The sequence below is a fragment of the Oryzias latipes genome, chromosome 12 (assembly GCF_053564925.1).
Source record: "Oryzias latipes strain Hd-rR chromosome 12, Olatipes_Hd-rR_3.1".
Classification (NCBI taxonomy): domain Eukaryota; kingdom Metazoa; phylum Chordata; class Actinopteri; order Beloniformes; family Adrianichthyidae; genus Oryzias; species Oryzias latipes.
In genome coordinates, this window is record NC_136248.1 from 22,907,823 (window position 1) to 22,935,475 (window position 27,653).

Sequence of the window (27,653 nt, forward strand, 5' to 3'; positions counted from 1 at the left end):
TGCTGCTCAGTTGGACAGGTCACTTTGTGTCATCTTTTCACTGTAAGTTGATGTGCTCTCTTTCACAGGGGGTACCTCTATTTATTGCTGTCTGTCTCCCTTCATTCAGTCTCTGTCACTCCAGCCATTTATTTGATGCAAGATGGAAATGGACATGTCTGCACAGTAAAGACAGTGAGATAGACAGAGACATGGAAAAGCAGTGACAGAAGAAAAAAAAGAGAGTGATAGAGAGATTTTTTTTGCAGAACAGGCTTACAATTCACTGCGAAAACAATAAATAACATAATCTGGATTTTAAATATCAATGAAGATTGTAGCTTTTTCCTGTCTATTATATAACGCCCATAGTTCCTCCTAACTTCAGCCAACTATTTTCATTCGTATGGGAACAGATGTGGCTGTTATATACCATTTAGTCACATAATCATCTGCTTTTCTGCTCAATTTAACCCTAGAATTCATTTCATATTTAGGAGCAACTCTTTTCCTTGATGTTCATTAACCTCCTGTGAACTTCTGAAAAAAAAAAAGAGAAAAGCCACTGGGAACAGCTTTGATCCCCTGTCCATCCCTATGGGATATCCCCCTGTGAAGACATGTTTCCTTCTGCTTGTTGTTCACAGAACAGTAAGCAGACAGACTGATAGCACAAAGTGTTGGGAGGGCTCTGAAACGATAAGTGTGGCGATTAAGTTTATCTTTTGTTATTTTTGTTGGTCGGTTCCTGTGTCTGTGCAAGAGGTATGTTGGGGTGAGTCCTGGGGTGGCTTGGAGTGAGGAGATACCTGCTAAATTGGGCATATTACATACCCTTGTGTTTCCCCAAACCTTTTTGTAGTCCAGAAGATACTCTACTTTAACTTTTTTTCCTGTCTTTTCTGATGTCTTTAGACGTTGTGACAGCAGCAAATGGAGAAAATGGATGCTGATGAAGTCAACTTCTTATTTGAGAAACACTAGGGGGAAAAAGTTCCTCATAAATGAATAGCTGCAATGCAAGTAAAGTTTGTACAAAATCCAAGTTGCAAAAATAGAGATTTCCATACAAAGCAGTTTGCAAATAAACAAACAGAATTAAAAAGAAAGAATGCTTTGACAATAAGTCTACCCGTCTGACAGGTAAAACACAAAAGAAAGCTCCTTCATTGTAACAACAAGCACCCAATTATTTCACAAAAGCTTCAAATTTAAACCATAATTTTATATACATGTGATTACATAGCACCTTTTTCTGTTTAACTGTAAATCAAGACAAACACAAAAATAAAAGGCTGTCAGCAAAACTTTATTTTTTCTTTAAGAATTCAGTCAAAAACATTAGAATGCAGAAAATGGCAGCCATCCTGGAAAAGGACTAAGTGGATGATATCAGGACTGTTTCCCAGTAATATTTTGCCCATCTGCAAATAAAATAATGAACCAGTCACTGCTGGCCTTATTGACTAATTCTCCATGAGGCACATACAGTAATGATCCTGTCATTGCTGCCACTCATTGCATACATCCTGTAATGATGCTTTGTGTGAGTGAAATAATTAGTAGCCAGTCAAGCGTTCAGGGTTCCTCTTCTTCCATTTCCCAGGAGTTAATTCTGCAGAGGATATATTTAGTCGAGCACCCTTTGTTCATCTGTTATGACAACAGCTGTCCTCATCTACTGATACCCAGCTGCTTATGTGAATTCAACATTGTCTCATGTGGTGGTGTCATTACAGAGTAAACCATAAAATCATCAACATGCATTAATAATGATGCAGAGCTCCAGGACAGATCAGATTATGTTGCATATGAGCTTTAATAGTCATGCAAAACCCATATTGAAGTTGCTATCGAGTTGGCACGAAGGTATCTTGTATAACGCCACACAACCAACTTTATTGTTGTGCATTGTCATGCTGTTTGCACACAAGGCTTCATGGAAGTATTGTGTTTAAGCTAATGGGACCGGATCGGTTGCAGGATCAAGCGTGGAGATCTGAAGGGAAGCTGAGGGGTCTCAAGGCTCCTTTGCAAAGGAAAAAGGGTGCGTCCTCACTTTAGGATCTATCTAGCTGCTGTTTATATGAGCACAGCAGGTCACCCTGTGCAATCCAGTCAAATCCCTCCTCCTCTCACATGGACACTAATCTTCCACGACTGCCTTCTTAGCACCGGCACCACCCAGTCGACAGGGCTGCACGATGCCATCTTCTTTCTCACTCCCTGTTGAATTTTTATTTTATTTTTCTTTTCTCTCCATTTTTTTTCACTAACCCTTGCCCTAACCAAACACCATGATACTGTTCTTGAAATCCCCGCCTGTATTTGCATTTCAGGTTGTTGTCTGCCAATATTTTCTTCCATTTGTTTGAATCTTTTCTTAAAATCCCTTTTCTGTTCATATTTTCTTCTTTTGTTTTCACTTCATGCCGTGGAATTCTTTCCTCCTTTCTTCCAACCTTTAACTTCTCACCTTTGTTCAAGTGTTGAAACTGTCAGTGCTGTGTGAACAAGATTTTAGCAAACACATTTTAAATCTAAGAAAATGGATTATAAATCAATTCTTTATCTTTGTTATAATGTTATAAATGAAAAATCATAAAGGAAAAATCATAAGCCACATATTTCAAAAATGTTCCAGAATGTAGTTGTTTTTATCAGGGTTCCTCTTAAGCTCCCCGTCACTTACTCTTCATCCTCCATCAAGATACAATCATAAACAGACTGATTGACAGAGGATAGTGATTAATATCCCAAAATCATCAACAGAGTTGCATAACTAGACAAATGGAGAGAAAGTGGGTCATAGTTCTTGTAAGTGGTGGCATGTTTTTGAGTAAAAGTGTCAATATGTTGAATCTCATATCATTCAGTGTGCAGCTGACTCTCTGAATCAAAGGTACACATTGTATTTGGAGAACTGCATGTACATGATTTATCCGAGCAGACCTGGTGTCATTCTGTTACCGCTGCTTGGGTTACAGGTACAAATCGATATAACATTCATCCATAAATGCAATGACTTGCTCTCCTGTGGACTGAACTCTCTCTCTGCACAAAGCAGGCTGTAAGAAGCCTTGAAAAAACAAATATCCAGAGGAATGTACATAAAATCTATTAGCTACATACATTTATCCCTGCAGATTCTAAGAACAAAAGGAGGCTTAGCTGTTGAAATACTGACAGAGGTAGTCCAGGGTTCTCATACAGTATTTTGTTTTATTGTTTAACCCAGTATTCTTTAAGAGTCACAGACAGCATTATTAATCGGTGTGAGTTTGTGCTCGAAAAGATGCTGCCCCTGCCAGTGCAGCTTTGAATGGGAGAATGCTGATTAAGGAAGAAGAAAAGTGTTGAGGTTATCACGCTCACACGACCAAAATAGACTCAGAGCGGGTGAAACGACGGGCACAGCAGCCAGGCTTGCAGCACAGTGTGATGTGATTAGTCGAAGAACAAGAGAGTGATGCTGATGGACAGAAATGATGGAGAGCAGAGCTGGGGAGCTATGGTCTTGTGGTTAAGTGACAAGTCATAGTTAGAAAGAAATACCATCTTGTCCTGTGGTGGACGTGAAACACAAGGGCACGGTATTTGTTTAAGCAAGAACTTAAATAATGATGGGACATCACAAATCTACTTTTACATAAGAGATGTGATTCTTAAAGTGTTTTTTACGCATGCTACTATCATTTTGTGCAGACATTAACCAAAGAGAGGAGAAGCAATAGAAAAAGTGAGAAAATAATTGTTTTTAACGACCCACTCAGTTATGATTCATTTAAATATGTAGAAGTATGCTATGACATTAACATCAACATTTGGCAGTCTTGGAGAAACAAACCCCCCATTTATGTCACTGATGAATGGATGATGTTGGACCTAAAAACAAAAGACTGATCTTTTCTACTTGAAAGATTAATCAATGAATTAAACAAGCTGCAGGTAGAAGACAGCAACCAAAGAAAGAACAGACGGAGGATTAGAACCCATACAGCAGCAGCTAAAAAAAGCAGCATGTGGATAAAAGATTTATTAGAATAATAGAATAGAATGAATTTGGAAAGTGAAACAATGTTATGGGTCACAGATTTACATAGGAAATTATCAAATATCTTGGTTTTCACCTGTACAGTGATCCCTTGCTATAACGCGGTTTACTTTTCACGGTTTCGCTACTTCACGGATTTGCATCGTGCATTGTGTTCTGCATTCTGATTGGCTAAAAAGTCACTCCGCTTCTTCTCTACCTGTGCGTCATTAATGTTGCAGTTTAATATGTACACGTACGTAAATCAGCTTTCCAAATTACGTACATGCAAATCCTCTTGCAATTTCAAGTTTCTCTAAAACCCATAGAAAAAGAGCAACACCAACTGTCAATCACTATGTTCTTCTCCCGAACAAACACACAGCTGCACCGCGGGCTTGAGAAGGAGAAAACACTGCAGCTTCTCAGACTGAAGAGCATTGAAATACACCTGAGCCACTATTTGTCCGTTTGTACTTTGTATTTTTTTCATGATCATTTTAAATTTTCTCCCGTTTAATTCAATTACTCTCGGGTCGCAGTGGGCGGGGCTAATCTCCGCGATTTGAAGCCTGTTTACATCAATGATTCAAATTATTGACAGTACAGTACAGAAGTTATTTGTTGAAAAAAAAAAGTTTTTAAAGTACTTTGATTTGTGAAACAAATGCTTGAGCCTGTAAAATGGTTTGTTCTTTCTTTTCAATGTATAATAGAGTATTTAATTGTATAATATTTTTCTAAAAAAAATAGAGGTTTCTACTTCACGGATTTTGCCTATCACGGGTTCTTTCTGGAACGTAACCCCCGCGATAAACAAGGGTTTACTGTATATCGTTTAAATGTTGTACCAGATTTCTCCTGTGTTTCATGAAGCTAAATAAGCATCATTGTGTTATAATAGTAGTGAAGTGTGCACATCCTCAACTTTTGTTGTTCTAATTTGCCTTTCAAGATGAAATGTCCATTGTTGGTCCTATATTTCACTAAAAATATGTCCCTCAAAAGTGTGACTTGTGGTGTATTCAGACTGGGAAAACCATTTTGTCCGGACCCAGTCCACTTAATTTAGTCCAGATTGAGCCCTGCACTTTGTGTTTGGTCTGTATTCAGACTGCCATCAAGGGGACTTTCCTGTTCCAGACTAAAGCAAGTAAGTAAAACCATGTCACTAAAGATCTCTTTACTAATTGGTTAAGAATTATAAGGGCGGGGCAAAGCAACTAGAAGCAGAAACTATGGAAGTCCGGCGCTTTTAGTTCACTCAAACCTTATATTTTGCTCACAAGTTTTGAACCTCCGTCTCAACGTCAGGCTCAAAACTTTTTAGTTGCTTTTTTGGTCCGGTGGAGGCATGCTGCAGAGGCTAAGAAGACATTTAATAGATTGTCAGGAAAACAGTGAGAAGCAACGTATATCACATTCAAAATTGTTTTGATGAGCCCGAATTCTTCCGATCACATTTCAATGAGTTGGTGTGTCTCATCGTTGTGGTGTTATGGTGTTATAGCACAGGTGATGTTTTGTGAGAATTATTTTAAGGAACTGCAAGGAAGCTTTTAGGATGACGTCACAACAGCACCTGTGGGGCGCTTGCCACATAACGAGACACAGAAAAGCATGTAAGACGCATTTTCAGTGGTGATAAAATAAACGTTCTAACAAATAAACAGGAACCTTTTTTTCTGTTTGATAACATGACAATCGTTGCTTTATTCTTGTCTGCGGTTCATCTGATGCTTCATTCCTACTCTGTTTATGTCGGCTACGGTGTTAATGGAAATGAGCCGACACCACTTCCAAAGATGGGTCCAGGAGTGGTTCCAGGAGCGGTTCCTGGAGCGGTTCCTGGAGCGGTTCAGTCTGAATACACCCTTATACTCCAGTGCATCTTATAGTCTTTTTGATGTATTTTGTGGCTGCTGCAACTTAGACTCCAGAGCAACCTATAGTCTAAAAACTACAGTTCATTTCACACAACCATTAACAAGTTTTTACTCTACATCCTTTCTTTTGCATTGCCACATACAAAGCATGCCAGAAGTATCTGTTCTGCTGCTTCCTCCATGACTTCAGTACTGATGCTTGCGAGACAAATTTTTAAATGGGGTACCTAGCTTTCCCCCTTCCATTCTCAAATATAAATTAAACCCAGAAGTACCAAAAGTTAAAATTCTTCAAAGGACCACTGCAGGCAGGTTCAAAAGAACTTTGTCTTTGACCAAATTGTCACAAAATCTGATTTAACACCAAAAATATCCAAATGTAGAGCATGGTGTCTAACACTTTTTGAAGTTTATCGCTTTAGGTGATTTCATGACAATTGCGGGGAGGAGAAATGTTTTTTTTTTTTTCTTTATTATTGTAGCATAAATGTTGGCTTTATTAAAGGAAATGTTTGACTGGCAGGTGGCTGGACCCATGGATGAACTCAACAGCCATTTTTAGCACATTTCTTGTGCTAGACTTTGAACCCAACATTGCTCCTGGTAGTTATCTGGTGGCGCCAGGGTGTGAATGTGTGTATGGATGGGTGAATAGGAATGTCACTGTGCAAAATAATTAATAATTTTATACCAAAAAGTCTGTTTCTGAGTAAACTAAACAGTAAAAGATAGTGTAGGTTCATTTGTGCTTTGATGTTTTTGCTAAAACCCTAAAGTGTCTCCAAAATAATTGGAGCCACTGCTGTTATAATTTATATAATAATAAGAGTGCCTCAAAGGCAAGAAAAGAACAAACAACAACACAAAATCTGTGAAGAAAAAGAATGAAAAACGAATGGATAATTAATGTGTCGATTAATTAAAACCCAAATAAAACAGATTAAAGAAAGCATGAAAATTAGTTTTTACTCTTCATGATTATATAATTAAAATCATTTCTTTGTGTTGTTTTATATTCTCTGATTTAATTCCACATTTCTTTTTCTTTTCTCCATTTGTTAATGCTTTTATCATTCCTCAGCAGCTTTGCTTTTCGTGTTTCAAGCATGTTTTTGCGTTTTCCATTCTACTCCGCACTTCTGAGCTGCTTTTGGTTTTGCTATGTTTTCGTATGTGCATGTTTTCCTTTAAAAAATAAAAGTACAGATAACAGATCTTAGCATTGCATTCTAAGGCACTCGCCCAACTCACTATGCTTACTGCTTTCTGGAAGAAGTTATGGAGATACAGAGAACTGATAAAAAACTGGAGGAAAAATGTACGAAAAAGGCAAAAATACAAGTTTAAAAGTTTTATAGCTTAAAAAAGATTAAATGGATGCATTGAAACTTTTGCTTGAGTTTCAAAAAAATCTACATGAATTCAGAACATACTTTCAAACAGAGTTGTGTTGCTGCATTTTTTTTCTTAAGTATATTCCTATGTTGCTCCAACAACACCATACATGCGTAGAAATAATGATCTTTTCCTTTTAGTGCACTTTGCTTTCATAATAAATCACTGCCTGTTTTCTGTTTAAATAAAAGATGCATTGATCACTAACTGCCTTTTAATTACTGTAGCTCTCTGGTGGCTTCTTATCGACTTATTTTTTTACAGTAGAAACCACAACAAACCTGGAAATTCTACATTTTACAGCTAGTTTATAAAAAGGCTGGCCTTAAAAAAAGATGCACATAATGATGCTGTTCAGAGAGCATGCAGTGCTTTACCTTAAGGCTCTGGAAGAATGCCATGTCTATTCATGTCCATCTTTTCCTTTACCCTAGCTAGTTTGCCGTGTTTGCCTGCTTTTCAGAATAGTGTTCATTATAAAAACCCCAAAAAACTGCTTCTTTACTGAAAAATCATTGCAAATCTTTCTTTTTCCAACTTGTCTGCTGAAGAAAACACAAGTGCTTCACTCCAGTGAATTCTCTTTAAAACTGCACATTTTTCTTAATACAATCAAGTTGGGCTGTAATTTTGTGATTAAGTAAAACTATGAGCGATCCAAAGAGAGATTTAAAAGATGATGTTAATCCGTAGAATTCCAGATTTTTCCTGGAAGCAGTTTTGTTATCCCTTAATGTAATAGCCAGTGGTGGATTTAATCCCTTCAAATTAGTCCCATGCTAATCCTCACTAGCCTCAGACAGGGGTCACTTGTGTCCAATTTAAAGATGTGTAAAGACCACTTTGCAATTGTGTATTCAAGACCTACTGCATCTCAATAAACAACACTGTTGCAGACTCAGTTCTCTGCACATCTGGATCAAACTGGCACAGTGTTGGCATACAAACTTTATATCAGTTGAAGCTCAGTACTTGCAGATTGGAAAGAATCATATGGGCCACTGGGAACACTTTTACAATAGATCAAAAGATTAATGTAGTGGGATATCGGAGCTAGCAAGTTGTACCGTATTAAGCCAGATGCCAGCTTGGATGAGGAAAACGAAGACGTACATGGATGTAGTCGTCGATCAGCAGATGCACCAGGATGGAGTGGAGCAGGGGCTTGTAGCCTTCCGATTGTAGCTTCTATGTCACAATTATATGTTTTTCCAATGGCATTTTTTCCACTACTCCTACTTTGAATGAAGAACTCAGAAATGCAAATTTTAAGCTTAATTTTCTTTATATATGTTTTCCATCATTAGAAAAATGCCATAAGAACATGTTAAAAACACCAAAAACATGGATTTCGAAGTGGGTCTTTAAGCTCTATTCTTCCTATTTACTCCTCCAGGATCTGTTATTATCTTACAAAGATCCAAACATGCTTCACAATCTTTTAATCCCCCCCAATCTTTTTTTTTTTTAACCATCAACTGAAGTCTATTTTGTGCTTTCAAAGAATCACAAAAAGATTAAAGATCAATTTAAGATGGGCTTGAACATTTAACCCTCAGGTTTTCACCATTCTAGTTCTGTCAGATGCTGCCTTGAATAAAAGAGGTTTCAGGGGCATTACCCTTTATAGAAATAAAGGAATTGTGACTATTCTACTCTTATCACAAACATGTTCATTGCATAAGGTCTTGTGAGACTGAGCTGATTAAAAGATCACATCAGGAGACTGTGCCACAAAAACAAGACGCCATGAGGGGAAGCAACATACTCTGAAAGACGGCAGATGACATAAAGCAGGGGTTTAGAAAAGTCTTAGTTCCCATCAGAGTGCAGAAAGGTTATTGATTATACCTAAAAGTTAAATAAAACACAACAAAGAGTAAATTGTTTTTCTGACCTGGGTAATTTAGGCTTCCTGGTAATGAAAATATTTTAATTGAGTAGAAAATCCATTCTAATCTTTTCATATGTTTAGTTTGTAGTGCTGTTTAAATTCAACCTTATGTGTAGGATTTCTCTTTTTATCCCTTTGATTGCTTTTCTCTGAATTGCAGCATTCCTTGCTCTGACAGCAGCGCTCTTTAATGAACCTTACTACTTGGTTGCCTACTGCCAGTGGCAAAACAATGATGACACTGAAATATGAACCCAAACAAACTCCACACCCTGTAAATTACCTCCAACATCCTCCCCCTCTGGCCTCCGTGACTTAACACCACTCAGAGATCACAGAAGCTTCCCAGCAAGGTGAGACGCTCATTGGGAATTTGGAAAATCTAAAATCAGCCTTCACAGTTGTCATCTTGTCACCTCTACACAAAACCATCCCAAATTGTTTGTTTCTTTTGTTCCCGTCTTTGACTATAAAAAGAAAAACAAGTTTTAAGCAACATTTTCCTCCATCTATAGTTGCTAATTAATTATAATTCAATGAGGGAAAAACTGTAGCAACTGTTTTCAAATCCTGCGGTGATCCTTATGGAATTTGTACCTTCAGATTTTGTTACGCAGATGTCTCGTTTTTTATTTATTTTTTGCTGTCCTTCTGCTGTTTTTTCCTCTGATATCATCAAATTAATACATGTACACAGAAAGCCTGGCTAAATACAGAGTACAGCTGTAAGCAGCAGCAGAGAATATACTGGGTGCTTTGAGACATCCATCCTTTAAGCTGGTGGCTAATTTTAGCTTTTTAGTGCAACGCTCTGTATCTCCCTGTGGATGAGCCTGAACCATAGAAGGATCTGAGCATCGGCTCAGGCTCCTGTTCTCCCGGGTTTTTTCTGTGTGGACATTGTCCTTTGTGCACCAAGGTCACAGTTAAGTCACAACAGACTGGGGGCAAGAAATGTGGATTTAAAGATCTTTTTAGGGTGTCTGGGGTCTCCAAAAAATAAAAGACAGAGAATTATCACACATCATCAGCTCAGTTGTGGCAGCTCGTAAAAGCTTTGTACATTTATGAAGCCTTTCTTTAAAGATGTATTTGAAGTAGTAAACATTTTTATTAAAGTTTTAAAAATCTGTTCAATGTGGTTGAAAATTAGATGGTTGCCTCAAAAGACCACACCCTATTTGTGTGCTGTTTGGATGATAAATTTGAAAAAAAATATCAAAAATGTTATATATACCGGTATTCAATCTAGCCACATAAGAGAGAAGCATGCAAACCTTTAGGGCAAAAAAAAAAAAAAAAAATCCCTTTCTGACATTTCTTGCTTTTTTTATTCTTTTCCTACCTTTCTTTGTAAAGTAAATGCCAGAAATAAAATATTAACATCATCATCATTCTCAACTGTAAGCATGTTTCTAGCGTTTTACATTGTAGTGATTAATTGCTTTTGTAAGAAGGCTCCTAGTGGTTATTCGGTAGACTGATTTGGCTCCAATTTCCCAAGTCGGGGTCAAATAAAGTTATTTTCTATTCTATTCTATCTTTAGACAAATCATAGACTTTGATTTGGAAGCCAGAGCTTAACAAAAAAACAAAAAAAATGTCAGAAATGGCATTAAAGTGCTTAATCTTGCTTGATAAAGTTAAGTCAAGTTAATTTCTTTAGATATAAACTCTAGAATGAGTTAAAACCGCATCAGAATAGTTGACCACATCTTCCTTTTTTTCTGTCATTTTTGATCCATTCAGGAAATTAAATTGTCATTTTATTTATTAGAAGCAAAACGGGTCATTTATCTAGAGTGTGAAGCCATTGGCTTGAAAAAGATAATAATTACCCACAAAGCATATTCATTCTATTCAACTAACTGAAAAATGAACTGGGTTTATTATGCAAAAATAGACCAGTCAGCAGCCATATTAGATTTTATTTTAGTAAAAGCCAATTGAGCTCCATGAGGAAATTTGTGAAATAACTAACCTGGAATAAGTAATTGGATTCTTATGCTAATCATGGTTTCTCATGCTAATGAGAAAGCCTGAGTGAGAACCGGAGCCATCCAGGCGTGAGTCCATTCACTTTGTCCAGAACCGATGTAAATGAAACTGCTTCTTGCTGCAGATACGCTTTCTCACCCCGCTGATGACTTTCTATTCTGAAACTTTCCAGCTTTGATTAAACAGCCACACCAGCAGAAGCACTTGTCCTGGCTCATGGCATTTACACACACTTACTGGCTAATTATTCCAGCGGTCTGCACTCTTCTCATCATTCAACTCGCCTGCTCTGCGTTACCTACTCTGTGTTGCATGTGCTCCCCACCACTGTGAGTTTGTTTTGGAAAGCAGCCATGTTGAATTATGAACAACTCAACATCTGCAAGTGCAGAGACAAACACACTGGTATGAACAGATGCTGTGGAGGGCTAACGGGCACACAGTGCTCTCAGCCTCAAAGGTGACCTTGAAAATGTTGTAGTTTAATTTTTTTTGGACTGTTTTGCTAACAACACGTCTGGACCATTTAATTAAGTGCATAAACGAGAAGGTGACTACAATTTCTTGTTCTTGTGTCTCTCTTTTTGGCAGATTTTCCATATGACCTATGACCTGGCTAGTGCAGTGGTAAGAATATTTAATTTGATAGGGATGATGCTGCTTCTTTGTCACTGGGATGGCTGTCTCCAGTATCTGGTGCCTCTTCTTCAAGACTTCCCTCCTGACTGCTGGGTGTCCCTAAATGGTATGGTTGTAAGTATTGCACCATCTTCTATTCTAATTGTTCTAAAAAATGAAGCTGTTAATACTGTCGCTGCTTATAGTTTGAACCGCTTTTAAAAGAATAGGTGCACAGATCGTGAACTTATCTTTGCCTAAGATAATTGTTATGACTGGCTGATTTCACTCGTTTGAATGATCTGTTTCTCAGCAAATACCCCTTTTGATTTAACATTTAGTTTTCTAGTCCAGAGGTTTATGTAACAGCAACATAAGTATCTTTCTAGAAATCCTCAGACTTTTTTAATGCTTAGACAAAAAGGTTTGGGGGCACTAAAAAAGGAAGGCTGGATGGAAATGTTTATGGGGTCAATGTAGCTCTAAATGATAGTTTTAAAGACCCATTCTGATTCAAATCGTGTTTTTTTTTAACATGTTCTTTTGGCCTTTTTCTCAGGATGGAGAAAATTATTCTGATTATTACTTTTACAAAATATTGTGAATCAATAGCAGACAAAAAAAGAGCTTTTGGAAAACGCTTGTAGCTCCGCTCCATTCTGCTGCATCTACTTGTGGACAAATAGGTCCATGTACTTTGAGCTGGATGCTGCGTCTAAACTGTAAAGCTGGTAAGCTCCAAGACTGTTAACCATTTTTGTTGCACCCATAATGTTAGGTTGGGGATGTGAGGGGTTGTAAGCTAGCTGGAGATAGTCTAAATGGATGGGCAATGGGAAGAGGGGGTGGGCTTACCCCGTATCAATGGTCCTGCCCACAACTCAGAGGCCAATTTCTGATGAACGGCTGCTGCTAGAAAGCGACACAAGTTTGTTGATTTTGGCTAAAAACAGCATAATCGTAATAAAAATACCACTGGGAATGCTTTGAACATAGATGAAAAGATGATTGGAGTGGAAGTTTAATGAGCTATTGTATGATTGTATATAAAAAGGGGAACACTAGATTTCTATACAAGATCTTCTGTGCATTATTTTTCTAGGGATATTTCTCAAAATGCCAGATGGAACCAAGGATTCCCATAAAAATGAACACAATTCATTAGTTATAGTTTGAACAGCTTTTAGCCACTAGGCAGAGTTAGTACTGTCAGAACAAACAATGAAACTGAAGGGAAACAAATGAGGTATGTGCTGACAAGATTACTTGATCCATGAGGCTGTTGAAAAGTCTGAGCTCTTTCAGAGGGATTACTTGTGTGCCTGTTTCTGCTGTGTAATTCTTAACCCTGCACATTTTTCTCACTGTGGCATATCAATCTAGAGAAAAAGGTCTGTCATCTTTCATGTGACTCAGGCCATTGCTGCACTATGCAAGTCTGCCATAGCAACCTGCAACACAAGGAAAGTGCTTCTGTGGAAGGCATTTTTCCATACTGTAGTGAAAACGAGATTTTTTTTCCCCTTTATGAATCATGGAAGGAAGGAATACTCCGATGGATTAAAATGCTTATCTTTTTAAAGCTGCTTTTTACAATCACAATAGTGTGGTCATCCATGATTGGAGCACATCCAGCACTATAGATTATGGGAACTAAGTCCAACTAGAATTCTCTTTCTTTCTCTCCATCTCAGGTTTTGGGAAAATCTCTTGACCGTTTGTAGATAACGACAGGGTTGGTTGTTTTCTGGTAACTCTAGTAACACCAATCTTTTCTTGTTTGAAGTCGTAGGCTTTTGACTTCTCCTGCTTTAGGCATCATTCACAATGGGCTGCTTGGTCCACACCACAGTTAATTTCCTCAAAACTTTGGTCGGAACCAAAGAGTGGAACTCCAAAAAAAACAAGGGTTTTGTTTTACTTCCTATATGTGGATCATAGACTTCAAAGCAAAGAGTGAAATTAAACCAGTGAAACAAACATTGGTGCTGTGCATTCTGAAAGAATGTGGGAAGTAAAAACATTATTTAAAAAGACTTGAAATAAAAACTCATTCTGTAGTGATGAAATGTATGTTTCTCAGAAGACTTGTTTTTTTTGTAACCCTTGTGTTATCCTAGGCACTTTAACATTGGGAGTTGGGTCATCTAGACCCACTAGACAGTGCGCTGAAACTTTTTTCTTAAATGATTTGTGAACCTCACTGGTGTCCATGGATTACATGAAATCTTTCCACCTTTATCCACCTTTGTCATGGTAGGGAGAACACGCCAATGTAAGGGTGGGGTCATCTAAGATAGCACAAGGGTTAAAAGACTTTTCAGGAAATACTGCCCTAAGCAAGCATCTGCTGTGTCAACGAGATGTTTTCAAGAGTTTTTTCCCAACTAAAAACCAACTAAATGCAGATGTTTTTTCGAGCATTCTTGGCTAGTTTATAACTGAGAACTTGGCTATCCTGGTCTAAAGTGAACTTGCAATTTCAGTGCTGATATATCTAAATACAAGTGTTTCTTTGTATTTAGTTTTTCGTTTCTTTGTTTTATTTATGTCTTTGATGTAATTTTCAACTAAAAATATCATATAAAAAGTTGTTTTATTGTTATTTTAAGAACGAATGAAATCGATCCAATGGTTAAATTTGGGAGAGAGACTTCTGCATGATTGTAAAAGCCAAATATTTTTGCCAGTTTTATCATTTAAAATGTTTCTAGTCCAAAGTCCTTACACAATTATACTTATGAGACACCAAAAAATGCAGATGAGGATTTTAAGTACAGATGTAAAAAGTAAAGTGAATGTCTGCAGTGAATATACTCAGAAGTAAGCATTTTTAGTGTTTTATGGCTACAAGAAAACAAAATATAACCACCAAAGCACAAAACTATGCACAATGTTACCACATTTTTCAATAGGAAATCCTACAGCCTAAAGGAAGGCCAAGAGTAGTTTGGTTTTGCTCAGAACCATTGTGTCCAATGGTTCTTTAACTTAAGCAGCCCAGATTTGACTGTCTTTGAGTTTCCTTTACAGTCACATGGACATTACATCAACATAAAACACAATTAAGGAAAAAAAAATGTTTTTTCATTCTTTCATTGTTTCATTTAAATACTAAACATCAGTGTGGTTGACAGTAAAGTGCACACCCGTAGCTCTAATATTACCAGTACACATAGTAAGAAAAGAAAAAAAGTTATCTTGCAATGTTTTCCTTTATTTGTATTTTTTCCAGAAGGTGGCAGTGCAGCTTCCATCATGCATATCTGTAAGAAATCTAGCAGGATAGGGGGAAATGGAAAGAGACCCACCCCAAACATTACGTTTTTTACCTCTCATATATGTTGAAATGACCTTTATCATTTCAATTTATTGGTGTATTTACTCCCTAAATTTGGAAATGGAATCACTAATTTTGTCAACTGTGTTTGTTAATAATGTGACTGAGAAGCTAATACGGTACCTGATTTTACTCAAAAGTTAGAGGTCTAACTTTCACAGTAACCTTTTTTTTGTGGTAAACTTGAGACATTCAGAATGCAATGTCAACGTTCATTATCCGTATGTTACACAAACACAATTGACATTGAGCCAAACATTAGTGATTTCTCTTGTGAGGATTGAGCAAGGGGGTTTGGGTTAAACAAAATTTGACATTGACACATTATCCTGCAGTGAATCACCAGGTCTGTGACATGCTCTGGAGTGTTATTGGGTTGGAGATGAAAGCTGACATGTTGGAATATGTCTGTGTTCTCTATTTGGGGTGCAAGCTGTCTGAGAGAAGCATTGGGAAATCTTGTAACCAATGCCTCAAATGTGAATCATCTTAAAGAAGGAACTATTTAACAACCCATATCAACTGGAAACTATATGAATACTTTATATATATTTTGTTGATTTACTGTCAAGCTTTTTTAATTGGAGCTACCATGTTGGAAACTATTATGTCTTTCTGCCTCATTAAATATTCTTCAAGCTATGAAATTGTCAATTAAATAGATTAATTTAATTGTTACAAAACCACAATTTTCCTATTATTAATGATGTGTTATGCAAATTCTACTGAGAAAAAAAAAAGACTAAAATAGACATTTACCTTTTGCATTAGCCCCTACAGACAACTAAACATATTTGTTGAGGACTCTGGGGTTTAGAATCTCCGTCTATGCAGTGATCATTTTTTACTTGTCTCTGTTAAGTTGGGGGTCAGGCATGGTTGATCCTCTCAGACAGTCTATCTGCAGTGAGATAGACTTGAATACATGCATGCCTGCTGGGAAATGCTCGTTGTAAACGTTTGCCTGTCGGACTCTTCTTCGGCATCATTTCTCTTTATGTGACAAACGATTTTTTCTTTTTTTCTTTGCCCACATGCATGCTGGGCAGTCGCAGGCATCAGGCCGGGGGTGCACATGTCAGCTTTCTTCAGCATCACAACTCTGTTTCTCACACTTATCCTCACTTTGAGCCTTTGAGTTGTGCCTTTGAGTGGACTCAGCACCCGCTAATGCGCTATTCATTCAAATAAACATATCAAAATATTTGGCACATAATTTCCTACAAAACAATTATGTCTTTCCTAACTTCCAGTTAATAAAACAAAAGGGGAAATAGTTTTTTTTAGTTACTCAGCTTTTAAAATGTAATGTAACAAACAATCCACTCTTAAATCGTGACTTCGAAGCCCAATAAGGAGCAACTGCTGCATGTTCCTTCTCAGTATAAATTCAATACATTTCCCTTCTTGCAAGCAAATCAATATGAAGTGAACTCATGTAAAAGGCTAATTTGCTGCCACCTGTGTGGCACGATCATTTGCACAGTGGAGAGCTGTGACCCAAGCTGCAGGCTGCAAAACAAATGTGTGCCAGAGGCAGGGATGTCTTAAAAAGCTGATCAACTAATAACGTACAGAATAATTAACTAATGCGTCTTGACTCTTCACAATCAGGTTAATAAGTGCATGTTCATGCTCTTTTTTATGATTAAAGGTCATTGTCATACTAAACCAATTACAGCAGTTCAACCCAGTGCTGAAAAGTTTGACAAATTATAATTATTTTGTAAAAGATTCATTTTTTTTCTGCTATGATTTAAAGATACAATAAAAAGGTTGCATTTTGATGATTCCCTGCAAAGTTGGAAATTGTGTTCAAGCTGACAGACAAACCTGACAGTTTACCCTTTGAATAGCTCTCATAAACACTCACTGGTTCTAGAGTTCAACTTGACTCCCACCATTTCAGACTAACTGCACACATATATTTACATTTCAAATGAAGGAACACTGTGCAAAATGCTCATGCTGTCAAACATATAAACGCATTGTTTGCATCAATTCAATCTTTTAAAGTAAGAATTAAGCTGCTCATGAGTATGAAGCATCAGGCAGTGTTTACCAGTGATTTTTTTTAAATGAGGCAATGCATTAAGGAGCTAATTTGAGGCTGGTAGAAATGAGATAACAGCTCATTTTTCTTTGATTAAACAACTTTTGTTGTCACTTTACATTTGTGTTAGGGAATAGCATGCAATTGAATGTATACAAAAGCATGATTTATGTGGATCAAATTTTCCTGCAGAAGTGATATGATGCTTATTGGCATCAATAGGCATCAGGGGGTTAAGCATTTTGGAGATGAGCCTATACAGACACTCAGATATTCACTGATCTGTTGACTGGAAGGATTTTAAATCAAGTCCTATGCTGGAAATCTAGCAAATTTAAAAAAAAACATTTTAAATTCGAAATGCTTCACAAAATCCTTGATAAATTGACAACGAAAATAAAAAGTTTTTTGTGGGTCAGCTGCTAAAAATATAGAATCCACTTCACGATTTTATCATAAAATTGCCATGAAGATTATTTTAGGAGGGGGGCAGTTTAAAGGAGTTGGATTTCTCCTCATCTTTTTTTAAGTGTTGCTGTAGTTAATTTCACGTGTAGGTGGATCTGACTGAATAATTCAAAGCCACATAGCCTGCTTATGAACAGCTGGCATGGTGTTGCTGCCTGTGATGTGACTCTCCTCCCAGTGGATCTCTGCAGAGGCAATGGTCTGTGGACTGCAGTCTTGCAAATCTAAAGTGAGAAGCTCCACCCAAATGTGACACCCTTTGTCTCACAAAACCACAGGCCAAATACCTTTATTTTCTGTCTGTTTTATGGTTTCTTCCTCTAGAAATGCCCAACATTTTAATGTAGGATTGTATCTCAAAGAGACAGAAGACCGATCGGTGCTTTAAAATCCATCATAATTTTATTGAGTTGTTGGCTTGCATTCTGTTTCCAGTAAGGATTTGAAGAGTGAGGCCATGCACTGCAGATACTGCTGAGTGGTGCAGTACAGGGAGTAGGGCTGTTATCTTTTTGACTAATGGCAGGAGAGTACCTTCTAAGTCTTTAGAGGCTGCATTTACTTAATCACCAGACAAGATAATACCGCTGTCACTATGCTGGCTCTGGTTAGGCGGTGATGAACTGTTGCATTTGTCTGCATGTGCTCCACAGAAAAGATTTGTTTGAAGCCTGTGTGCTTTGGGCATGCATTTGTGCTAATATTGAGACACAGACAGCTGAGCAGCAGACAGCTAAATCTTCAGAGAAAGATGAGCAGATGCAGGAGGTAAACCCACAGAGGTCTGGCCACCCATGCATGACCAATCCTTCAGTTAATTTTCTGTTTCTTTTATTTCTGTACCACCCACAGGGACCATGTGTTTTTCGTCTGAAGCCCCGAATGAGTCACATCATAGTTTTATGAATTAATCACGATTTGTCTCCTCTGCTTTCTCCTTTTAACAAGATCCCAACCTGTTTTTGGCTTAACCTTTCTACATTAAACAACGTCTTTTGTTGTCGAAATTGTTGATTGACAAAACTCCAAGAGGATCCTCATACATACGTTACTCCTGTTCAAACATGGCTGTTTATGAGCCCATCATGCTTGTAAATCAAATTCAGCCACAAAGAACAGAATGTATCATGCAGTAGATTAACTAACTGGGTAAACTCTTCTGTGAATGTCAGAGTATCTGAAGAGGGCAGGAAATCTTTAACCCAACTGTGATAAACTGTGGCAGCTGTTCGTCCATTAATTTTAGCTGTCATATTCTGAAGTTTGTAAAACTGACAAGTGAAAAATGAGAAAATGGGATAGGGGATCCTCATTTCTCTATCACAGTGTGACTCTTGTAAAATTAATCCATAAAGTGTCCGTTGACTCATGGGATCTCTCAGCAGTTGTTTTATCCTTAAACTCGCACCGCAGAACTTTTCTGTCTTTCCAACATTGGGTGTTTGTGAGAAAGCTTTGGATTTTACATTTAACCTACAGTAATTCTAATGATTTAAATTAGTTTTTACACCTGAAATAGCATTTGATTTCATTTATTAATTCATTATTAATGTTGTTGATAATTGGCTTTTTTGTAGCTCTAGAATGTCTTGCAAACAGGAGTAATTCACTTTGGAAAGTCATTTTTGAGACATTTGGTCAGGAGATTGAAACCGTTTTAAGAAGACTGATTATTTTGTATAAAGGATGCGTTTATGCTTTATTCAATCTTTCTTATAATAACCTAGAAGTTAGGTAGGAACTGATGGTTAATAATCTAAAGGTTTCATTGAAAAGATACATTTTAACTGACACCAAGAATGTTCTGTTCTTAAAGAGCTATTCTGGTCATCTTTTGATCCATTATTAAAGCCTTCCCAGTGGTCTTTTAATTATGCCTTTTTTAGCCAAAATAAAATTAAAAAACAAAGGACATACTTTTTGCAGAGCGACTGGAGTTTATTAGAAATTTGCCTGAGTTGTGGGCACGAAGAAAGCCTCCCCCCTCTTCCTGTCACCCATCTATTTACAATCTTGCATGCTAGCTTACAGCCCCTCATACCCCTTACTTAACATTATCGGTACAACAAAAATGGTGAGCAATACTGGAGCTGCCCAGCCTTACATTTTTGAGCCAGATTCCTACTGTATTTTTTGTCTGATCCTGAACAATTTGAATAAAGAAATACTCAGAAATGCAAGTCTGAACTTCTTTCTTCATATATTTCCTCCATTATCAGAAAATTGCCACAGGAACATGTTAAAAACATCAAAAACATGATTTTTATCAGTGTGGACACTTAATTGAGCCTTAAAGATGACAAATTCGTTTTTCACTATATTTATAAAATATACAATTAAAGCTATGGTAAATAAAGGCTTGTGCTACAAGGGAAAGCTGTATCTTTAATTAGCATTGTAACATAGCTATGGGAAGCAGAACCTCAGCATGTACAGATTGGGCATTGAGTTCATTGCAAATGTCTGTTTCGCCAGATCAAACTGTAGTTCTGTGCGGTGTCAGTACAAGTGTACAGACCTAAAGAGTTCATGCCCAGAGATTGCTGTGCCTTCTGTGCACAAACGTGAACAGCTTGTAGTTTAGTTATGCAACTGTATTTTTTTTTAACATGGACAGTTTGTTAAGTTTTAGAAATGTGTATGACTGTTCGATTAAAGCCGTCTGATAACATTAGGGGTAACGCACTAAAGAAGTGTTTTAGAAGCCAAGCAATGAGACCAAACTGACCAACTCTTCTACCAAATGCAGACATGACTTGGAAAGTTCAGTGCAGTGAAACAAGGATGCTATGTTCCCTGCAAGCACGTTGTTGTGGAGAGGTCAAAGCATGTTCTTGCAGCAATGCATTACATCCTGTTAGGCTCATAGTTATTTGTCAGTATCAACAACAAGCAGCGCCTCTGGGTGACACTCAACACTGGGATGAGGGTGAATCAGCCACTGCTTCCTAGCCACGTAACCACTTATGTGAGGGAGTCAGATTGTGACTAATGAATTGAAATGCTGTTACGCTTTTAACCGAGCAAAGACCTTTAAAAAGTTTGCTTGGAAAAAAACTGAAAGAAACTTTATAGTAGCTGACAGTTAAACAAAAGTGTGTGTGTGGGGGGGGGGGGGGATTTTTTTCTTTTGCTAATGATCCATGTAAAGTTGAACAGAGCTGCTAAACACGGATAAGCAGTGACTCAACTATAATTAAGCATGGATATAACATCAGCATTAAAAACCACTTGAAAAATTTAAATGGATAGCAAAGTTTTAGGATCTCAGTTAGAAAATAACATATTTATTCATAAAGTGACTCCCTTTTTTCTCTGGAAGGTAACAAGAAAGATATTTCAGTCATAAATAACTGAACCAAAGAGCAAGAGATGGTCCCATTCAAGTAGAAAATTACAAAATGATGACATTTTATTCCTTTAGTTTCATCATTGTCTTTTAACGAATAAAATATTTCAGGAGACAACCATCATGACTTGTAAGGGATCCCATGCTGTAAAGCTAAAAATTCTATAGAAAAGTAGACTTTTCTGCAGTAAATACGATAAATACTTCATTTATTTCACAGACGACACATTGGCAGACCGGTCTACCCATGAAAATGTACCACAGTGGGACAGAATCAAAGCAAATTAAAATTACATGAAGAAAAAGAAACTTAATAAAAGTCCTTACTCCTAATCGCCTTGAGGTTTTAACAAATATTATTAACAGCGTTATATTATTAACAGCGTTAGACTCCTAAATGAGTTAATAAGGTAACTTTTTAAATTCAAATTTACAGGGCGGAGTGTTTTCTCCCCTTAGGCGCTTTTTCGATAAAATGAAAAGTCGTTAGTGTCTTCTCTCCACTGTCATCCTGTTGTGGTTTCATAATTTTTCTTTAGCTTCACAGGCTCAAAATAAATAAGACATTCAGTGACTTAACCTAAATGTTTATAAATGTATACATATTCCCACTGGATAGCACTTTCTTAATATAGAGTAATATAAATGCATTTTCCTCAAAGAACCACTCTTATAAAAATGTATTTTTTTAATGTTTTTAACAAGTTCTTGTAGAATTTTTCTGGTGATGGAGGACATATATTTAATGATTAGAAAATGAAATTGGGTTTCTGAATAAACTTTATTTAAATCGTGGTGGATCAGGAGTAGACAAAATCATCAGTTTGAAAAAACTGTGTGACACAGCAACTGACATGGGCGAACCAAAGTCTCACTGCTCCTCTCCAATTCTAAATCCTCCACTTGCAGTAGGGAGCAATTAAAAGACCACTAGGAGCCATTTTACAATAGATAAAACTAAAGTTGGAGTGGGACTTTAACTATACTATACAAGTTTCTCAAAAGTTTTACTTTGAGTGGGTAATAGACAAATGAAAACAAGCTAAACATGATGTTTCAGAGGTTTATCCATACACTCCTCTACCTTATTGAAATCCAACACAGCAGGTTGCATCACCTAGGCACACACCTTTTATTTGAACAAATAGTTGTGTCTGGGACTCAGAACAGATGTCCTTTTAGTATCTTTATGTTTTTTTTCATGTCATGTAGTTAAAGTGAACAGTTTTGTTTGTTTGTTTTTGAAAAATAAAATGGAGTTTACAGTCAGAAAAAGGCCAAGCTTGTCAAAATTCACAACAATTCTCTTTAGTTAAGTTTCCCAATTTTCAAATGATGCAAAGAGGGCAGTGTTTTTTAGCAAAAAAGGTCTTAAACCCCTTCACTGATAAAATTGTAGACTATTTTGGATATCTTTCCTATTTTTTTATTTTGTTTTTCAAAGTAAAATATTCAATTTTCAACTGAAGCCTTAAAGGAGAATGAAGATGAGCAACTTCTATTTAATTCCACACATAAAGATTCTTTGCAGCTGGTAATGCCCCTTTTGAACTAGAGATGAGTATCTGTACAGTAACTGTAAAAAGAAATAGTTTTTCTCTGTAAATTGGAAATATGTCTCCAATTGCACTGTTATTAAGTTGGACAAAAAAATAATTTTTGCGTCATTGATATGTTCATCATCTCTCATCCTTTAATAACTGTGTGTCTTAAATATAGCACGACAAAAACGTAGGATATAAGCAACAGGATGCAGGATCAGTCACCAACTCTTAACAATCAGCAGTGACGACGCTTTATATTGATATTAAAATGTGTCTCTACCCTGACATTTACACTGTAAAGCATGGAATTGCTTAAAATGCAGACAAGGACAAACAGCAGCAGCAACAGGAGCAGTGAGTCACTTCAGCTCATCTGACGTCATCAGGCTAGAAAAAACACACTGATCGTCTTTAGCTGCGTTTGTATAAAACCAGTCTGCCCATACATTTAAAAATGAATTGTCATCCTTCATCTCAACACAGTTAAAAGTACCGAGGGAGCCATGACCAATCAGAGCGTATCCATTTCACTGTCACAGGGACACACAGTGAAGGTTGCAGACTGAGCCTAGGTACTGCTCTTCTGAAAAGCAAAAACAAAAGACCCAAAAATCAAGACATTACACAATGTTGGCATGTTTTCCAACTATTATTGGCAGAAATTGTAAAAGGAAAAAACATCAATATTAAAATTACTGATCCTTTTAAGAAAATAATAAGCTGTCATTTTGCTCATTTGCCCAATTTACTCAGATAAACAGTGCAAAGCGTACAAAATAGGATGCAAAGGGATAAGACATGTCAGAGTTAAATAGGTTTTAAATGTGCCTAATGAGTAAGTTATGACATCTCTATTGAAAAACAAGGGGTCAGTCAAATAATGAGATAGATAGTCATTTTGAAAGCTATTTCCCATTTAACTAGTAGCTCAATCATTTTTTATTCGTGGTAATTAAGGAGACTAAAACTCATTTTAGTTGTCAGTGAAAGTTAAATCTCATGAAGTTTTATTCCCTCTTTCCTCCTCCAATTTATGAGTTCTTTTAGATTCTCTCTCGTTTCTGCAATTATTTATTCTCCCTTTTAACATGTCACAGTAAAGGAGTAGAAAAAGTGTAGCTGAATGATCTCTTTCACCCGCTTAAATGACTGATCGGCTTTTATTCCATCCTAACTGCAACTGTCTTTCAGTTTGTCACCTTTAAGCAAGTTTTTGCATATCATCTGTTCCTTTATATCAGTCATATAACCATGACTACCCTAATGTTTTGCTCTGTAATGTTTGTGGATAAAGTAAGTACAAAGAGCAAAATAGACTGGTGATATGATGACGAGCACATAAAAGAAATAACATGAACACATTGTAGCTTTTCCATTTGTAATTGCAGCTCATCTTATAGTTTTCATGAGCAGATGAGGTTAGTTCTCAGCCTGTTGCTAGTTCTTTGCTTTTGTAGATCTTAAAAAAAATGCATGAAAAATCCAAAAGGAATTGAACAAAAAACAGAAGTATTGGCAACAATTATTGTCACAGAATATGTAGAGATCATTTGAAAAAGCCGCAATTGTCCTGATGTAAAGGCTGTACAGGATTTTGGTTTAAACCTGTGAGACAAAATGTTCCTGAACTGTCACCCCAATACTGAAGAACCTAATAAGCTGGGAGCTTTATGAAACCTTTGAGGGCAAGCTGCTTATTAGCATGGATTGCTTCCTCAGCACTTCTGGATGTGAATACATTGAAGTAACTGGCAGTTTGACTGTGTCTGTCGCATTTATTTCCATAAAGCAGCTGACTGCTTTCTGCCGTCCTCCAAGGGCTAGTTGAATTGCCCATTTAGGATTTTGCCCTTCCTCTGGGAAAAAGCTCACTTTCACATTTGACACAAGCTGCATTAATGAGATATTTATGCCCCAACGAGAAAAGAAAAAAAAAATTTAAGGATATGAAATTCAACTGCAATCATTTTGAAACCCGGTCTTATTGTACAGGTGAAATATAAATATGACCACATTTTCTGGTGTCTGCATCTGTGTGGGAAGTCACTCCTAATGAAATTTCCTACTCTAAAGTGTTGTGCTTTTTTGTTTTTTTATTTTAGTTTATTTATGTATTTTCTTCAAAATGTAAAGAACAGCCTAAAGGGAAACCTACAATGGTAAAGTTATTAAAACATGGATGAAGAGAAATGCCTGACATCACAGGGAGGGGAGTGAAGCCTTAATCATGGAAACGTATTTCTAACCGAGTGCACTTTCAAGCTCCCTCTCCCTTTGGGCTTTTCCTGTTGTTATAATGTGTGCAAAAAATGTGATACATTAACAAAGTCTTTGTAGAAAATGTCCTCTAAGTTTTAAGCCGAAGCATAAGCATAACTTACCCATTTCAAGCTTGAGTGACTATTTTCAGTTCGTTTAGGAGGCTGTTTTAAAATCTGAAATCCACTTTCCACTTTAACCTTTAAAAATTACATTTTCTGAAAGAGCTTAGCAAGTGGTCACAATTATCTTAAGCGTTAACAAAAGGCCTTTTACATAGTTGAGCAGATTTAAAATTTATCAGAAATGACAAAATCTGAATTTTCCAACATTTCACTTTCCTTCAAACATCAATGGTGTTTGGATGAAAATTCTCAGAAACAATTCATGCAAGAAAAAAAGTGAAAATTACAAAGAAAATGCTCTAAGTTTATTGAACTATATGAGTAAATGCAAATTGCAACAGCAAAATAATCCCTGCCATTTAAGAGATGCATTAAAGGCTTCCTGAATTTAAAGTAAAACATAGAATGATAACATTTTTTGTATCTATGTATTCAAACATATTAACGCTGCCTTTCGCAACATGCGTTCATGCAGCCACTTCCAACAAAAAGTCTATGTAAACATGCATGAATGCGCATCCCAGGTTTCCGGATTGAGAACTCTCGTGTTCAAGTGTAGCTATGCAGTTTTAAACAACTATTTTCGGGCTCTATACACATACAAAACCCGTGCCCATTGAACGTTTGTTGCATGTTAAACTAGGTTAACTTTGACCAATTAGGGAATTGGATTTGGTAGTGACTTATGGATGGTGTCCTTTTTATTTCACGAAGGCGCCAACCAGTTTGAAAATTGATCATGGAGAAGAAATGAATAATGAATATTCATGCCCTGCCGGAATCATACGACATCAAGTCTTTCATATGTTGGAATAGGGCTATGAGAGTAAAACCTGGAGCAACATTTGCGACATTTGCACTACGTCAACATTTTGAATCAAACCTCTTTAAACGGTGGCGGACATGTGCCAGTAGGAAAAGGCAAAGAAGAAGAAGCCCCCTCCCTGCTTGTCCAGTCTGAACACCATGGGCAAAATTCGCGTGTAACCCTTGTGCTATCCTAGGCACTTTAATATTGGGAGTTGGGTCATCTAGACCCACTAGACAGTGCTCTGAACCTTTTTTCTTCAATGATTTGTGATCTTCACTAGTGTCCATGGATTACATGAAATCTTTCCACCTTTATCCACCTTTGTCATGGTAGAGAGAACACGCCAATGTAAGGGTGGGGTCATCTAAGATAGCACAAGGGTTAAGAAGGCAGTGTTGACGAATGTCTAACACATGTGCCGGTTTTGTCCATAGCTTAAAATGAAAAAAAGCTACACTTTAAGCAGTGGGAGACATCATTTACCAAAAACATAAAATGGTGACTAAACTACAGATTTTTAGACTTTTGTACCCAAATTTTAGGTTAATGTTCGACTGGATCGGACACCCAATAAAAACTCATAATAAAACTTAGTAATAATTATTTGAGCTAGTATTTCCCTTCCTAGTTACTAGAAGAAACAAGCAAAGCTTGTTCATTCCTTGTGGCTATATTTAGATTGTTTCTTTTATTAAATATCACAGCGCATATAGCATGACTCATTAATGTATCAGCATGTTGTGATTTACCGCACTCATTTCTTTTAATAGATAAGTTGTCTAGAATCTAAGTTAGGTCGATGGCTCCTACAAGAATAAGTTTTGCTCTATTACTTTTCAGTAATTTTTTCTGATTACTTGTCCCTTTGTCAGTTGTACAGAAACTTGCATTTAGATTAGTTGAGAAATCTGGATTGGAAAGAATTACTGGCACCTTCGTTTGGTTGCTCTGTCACCTTGTTTTGATGACAAGGGGAGGCTAATATTGGAGTTTTTCTTGGAATACATTAATGAAGTTGATAGTTAACTTACCGGTTTCATGGTTGAGCCAATCGTTCCAGTTTTCATTCAACAGAAATTTAATTTATTTATTTTGTTTTGAGCAGTTTTTTTAAAGTGAAAAGTCAAATATGAACAGGAAGAGGAGGGAAGGAAAGTTCAAATGCAGAAGGATCATGAAGATTTTGAAGTCGGAGTTCAGTGATTCATTAAGATTTTCTATTCCACTTTTCCTGCAGTAATTCCCCCAAACCCCTCTCTGTGTCTCCATCCTGTCCCCTTCTCTCTGTCCTTGCAGAATGTTTCCTGGGGTAAGCAGTACTCCTATGCCCTCTTCAAAGCCATGAGCCACATGCTGTGTATCGGGTATGGCGCCCGGGCACCTGTCAGCATGTCTGACCTGTGGATCACCATGCTGAGTATGATTGTAGGAGCCACGTGCTACGCCATGTTTGTGGGCCATGCTACCGCTCTAATCCAGTCTTTGGACTCATCGCGCAGGCAGTACCAGGAGAAGGTAAGATTCACCTGCAGAAAATGTGATCCTTAAGATTCAAAGGCAGATTTACTTTGCATTTACTGGATTTTGTAATCTCATAAAAAAAAAGATATCCTATGTTAAAATGTTTCCAGGTAAGTGGGGATAATTCTTTTAGACAGCGGTCTGCTTAATATCAGGTTTCTATGACTTCCACTGAATTTGAGGTCTTTAATTATAAAATCCAGAACAATGACTGTGAAAGAGGATTCCCCCCCCCCCCCCCACACACACACACACCCTGCAGATTGCATAGGCGATCGTAGTGAGAAGGTGTTTTAGCGGGACAAGTCGCCTCGTGTCTATATTTTGCCAAAAACATGTTTTTTAATTCTGTTTCATTTTATTCCTTATTACATCATTGC

General features: G+C 37.0%; 1 protein-coding gene across 1 annotated transcript in view; it reads left to right on the plus strand.

The window, feature by feature from the left end:
• hcn1 (hyperpolarization activated cyclic nucleotide-gated potassium channel 1) overlaps nt 1-27,653 on the plus strand; it is a 74,005-nt gene that overhangs the window by 18,918 nt on the left and 27,434 nt on the right. The window contains exons 3-4 of the mRNA XM_023960750.2: nt 11,777-11,938; nt 27,049-27,267. Coding sequence (XP_023816518.1) covers nt 11,777-11,938; nt 27,049-27,267 — 381 coding nt within the window. The remainder of the gene's footprint in view (nt 1-11,776; nt 11,939-27,048; nt 27,268-27,653) is intronic.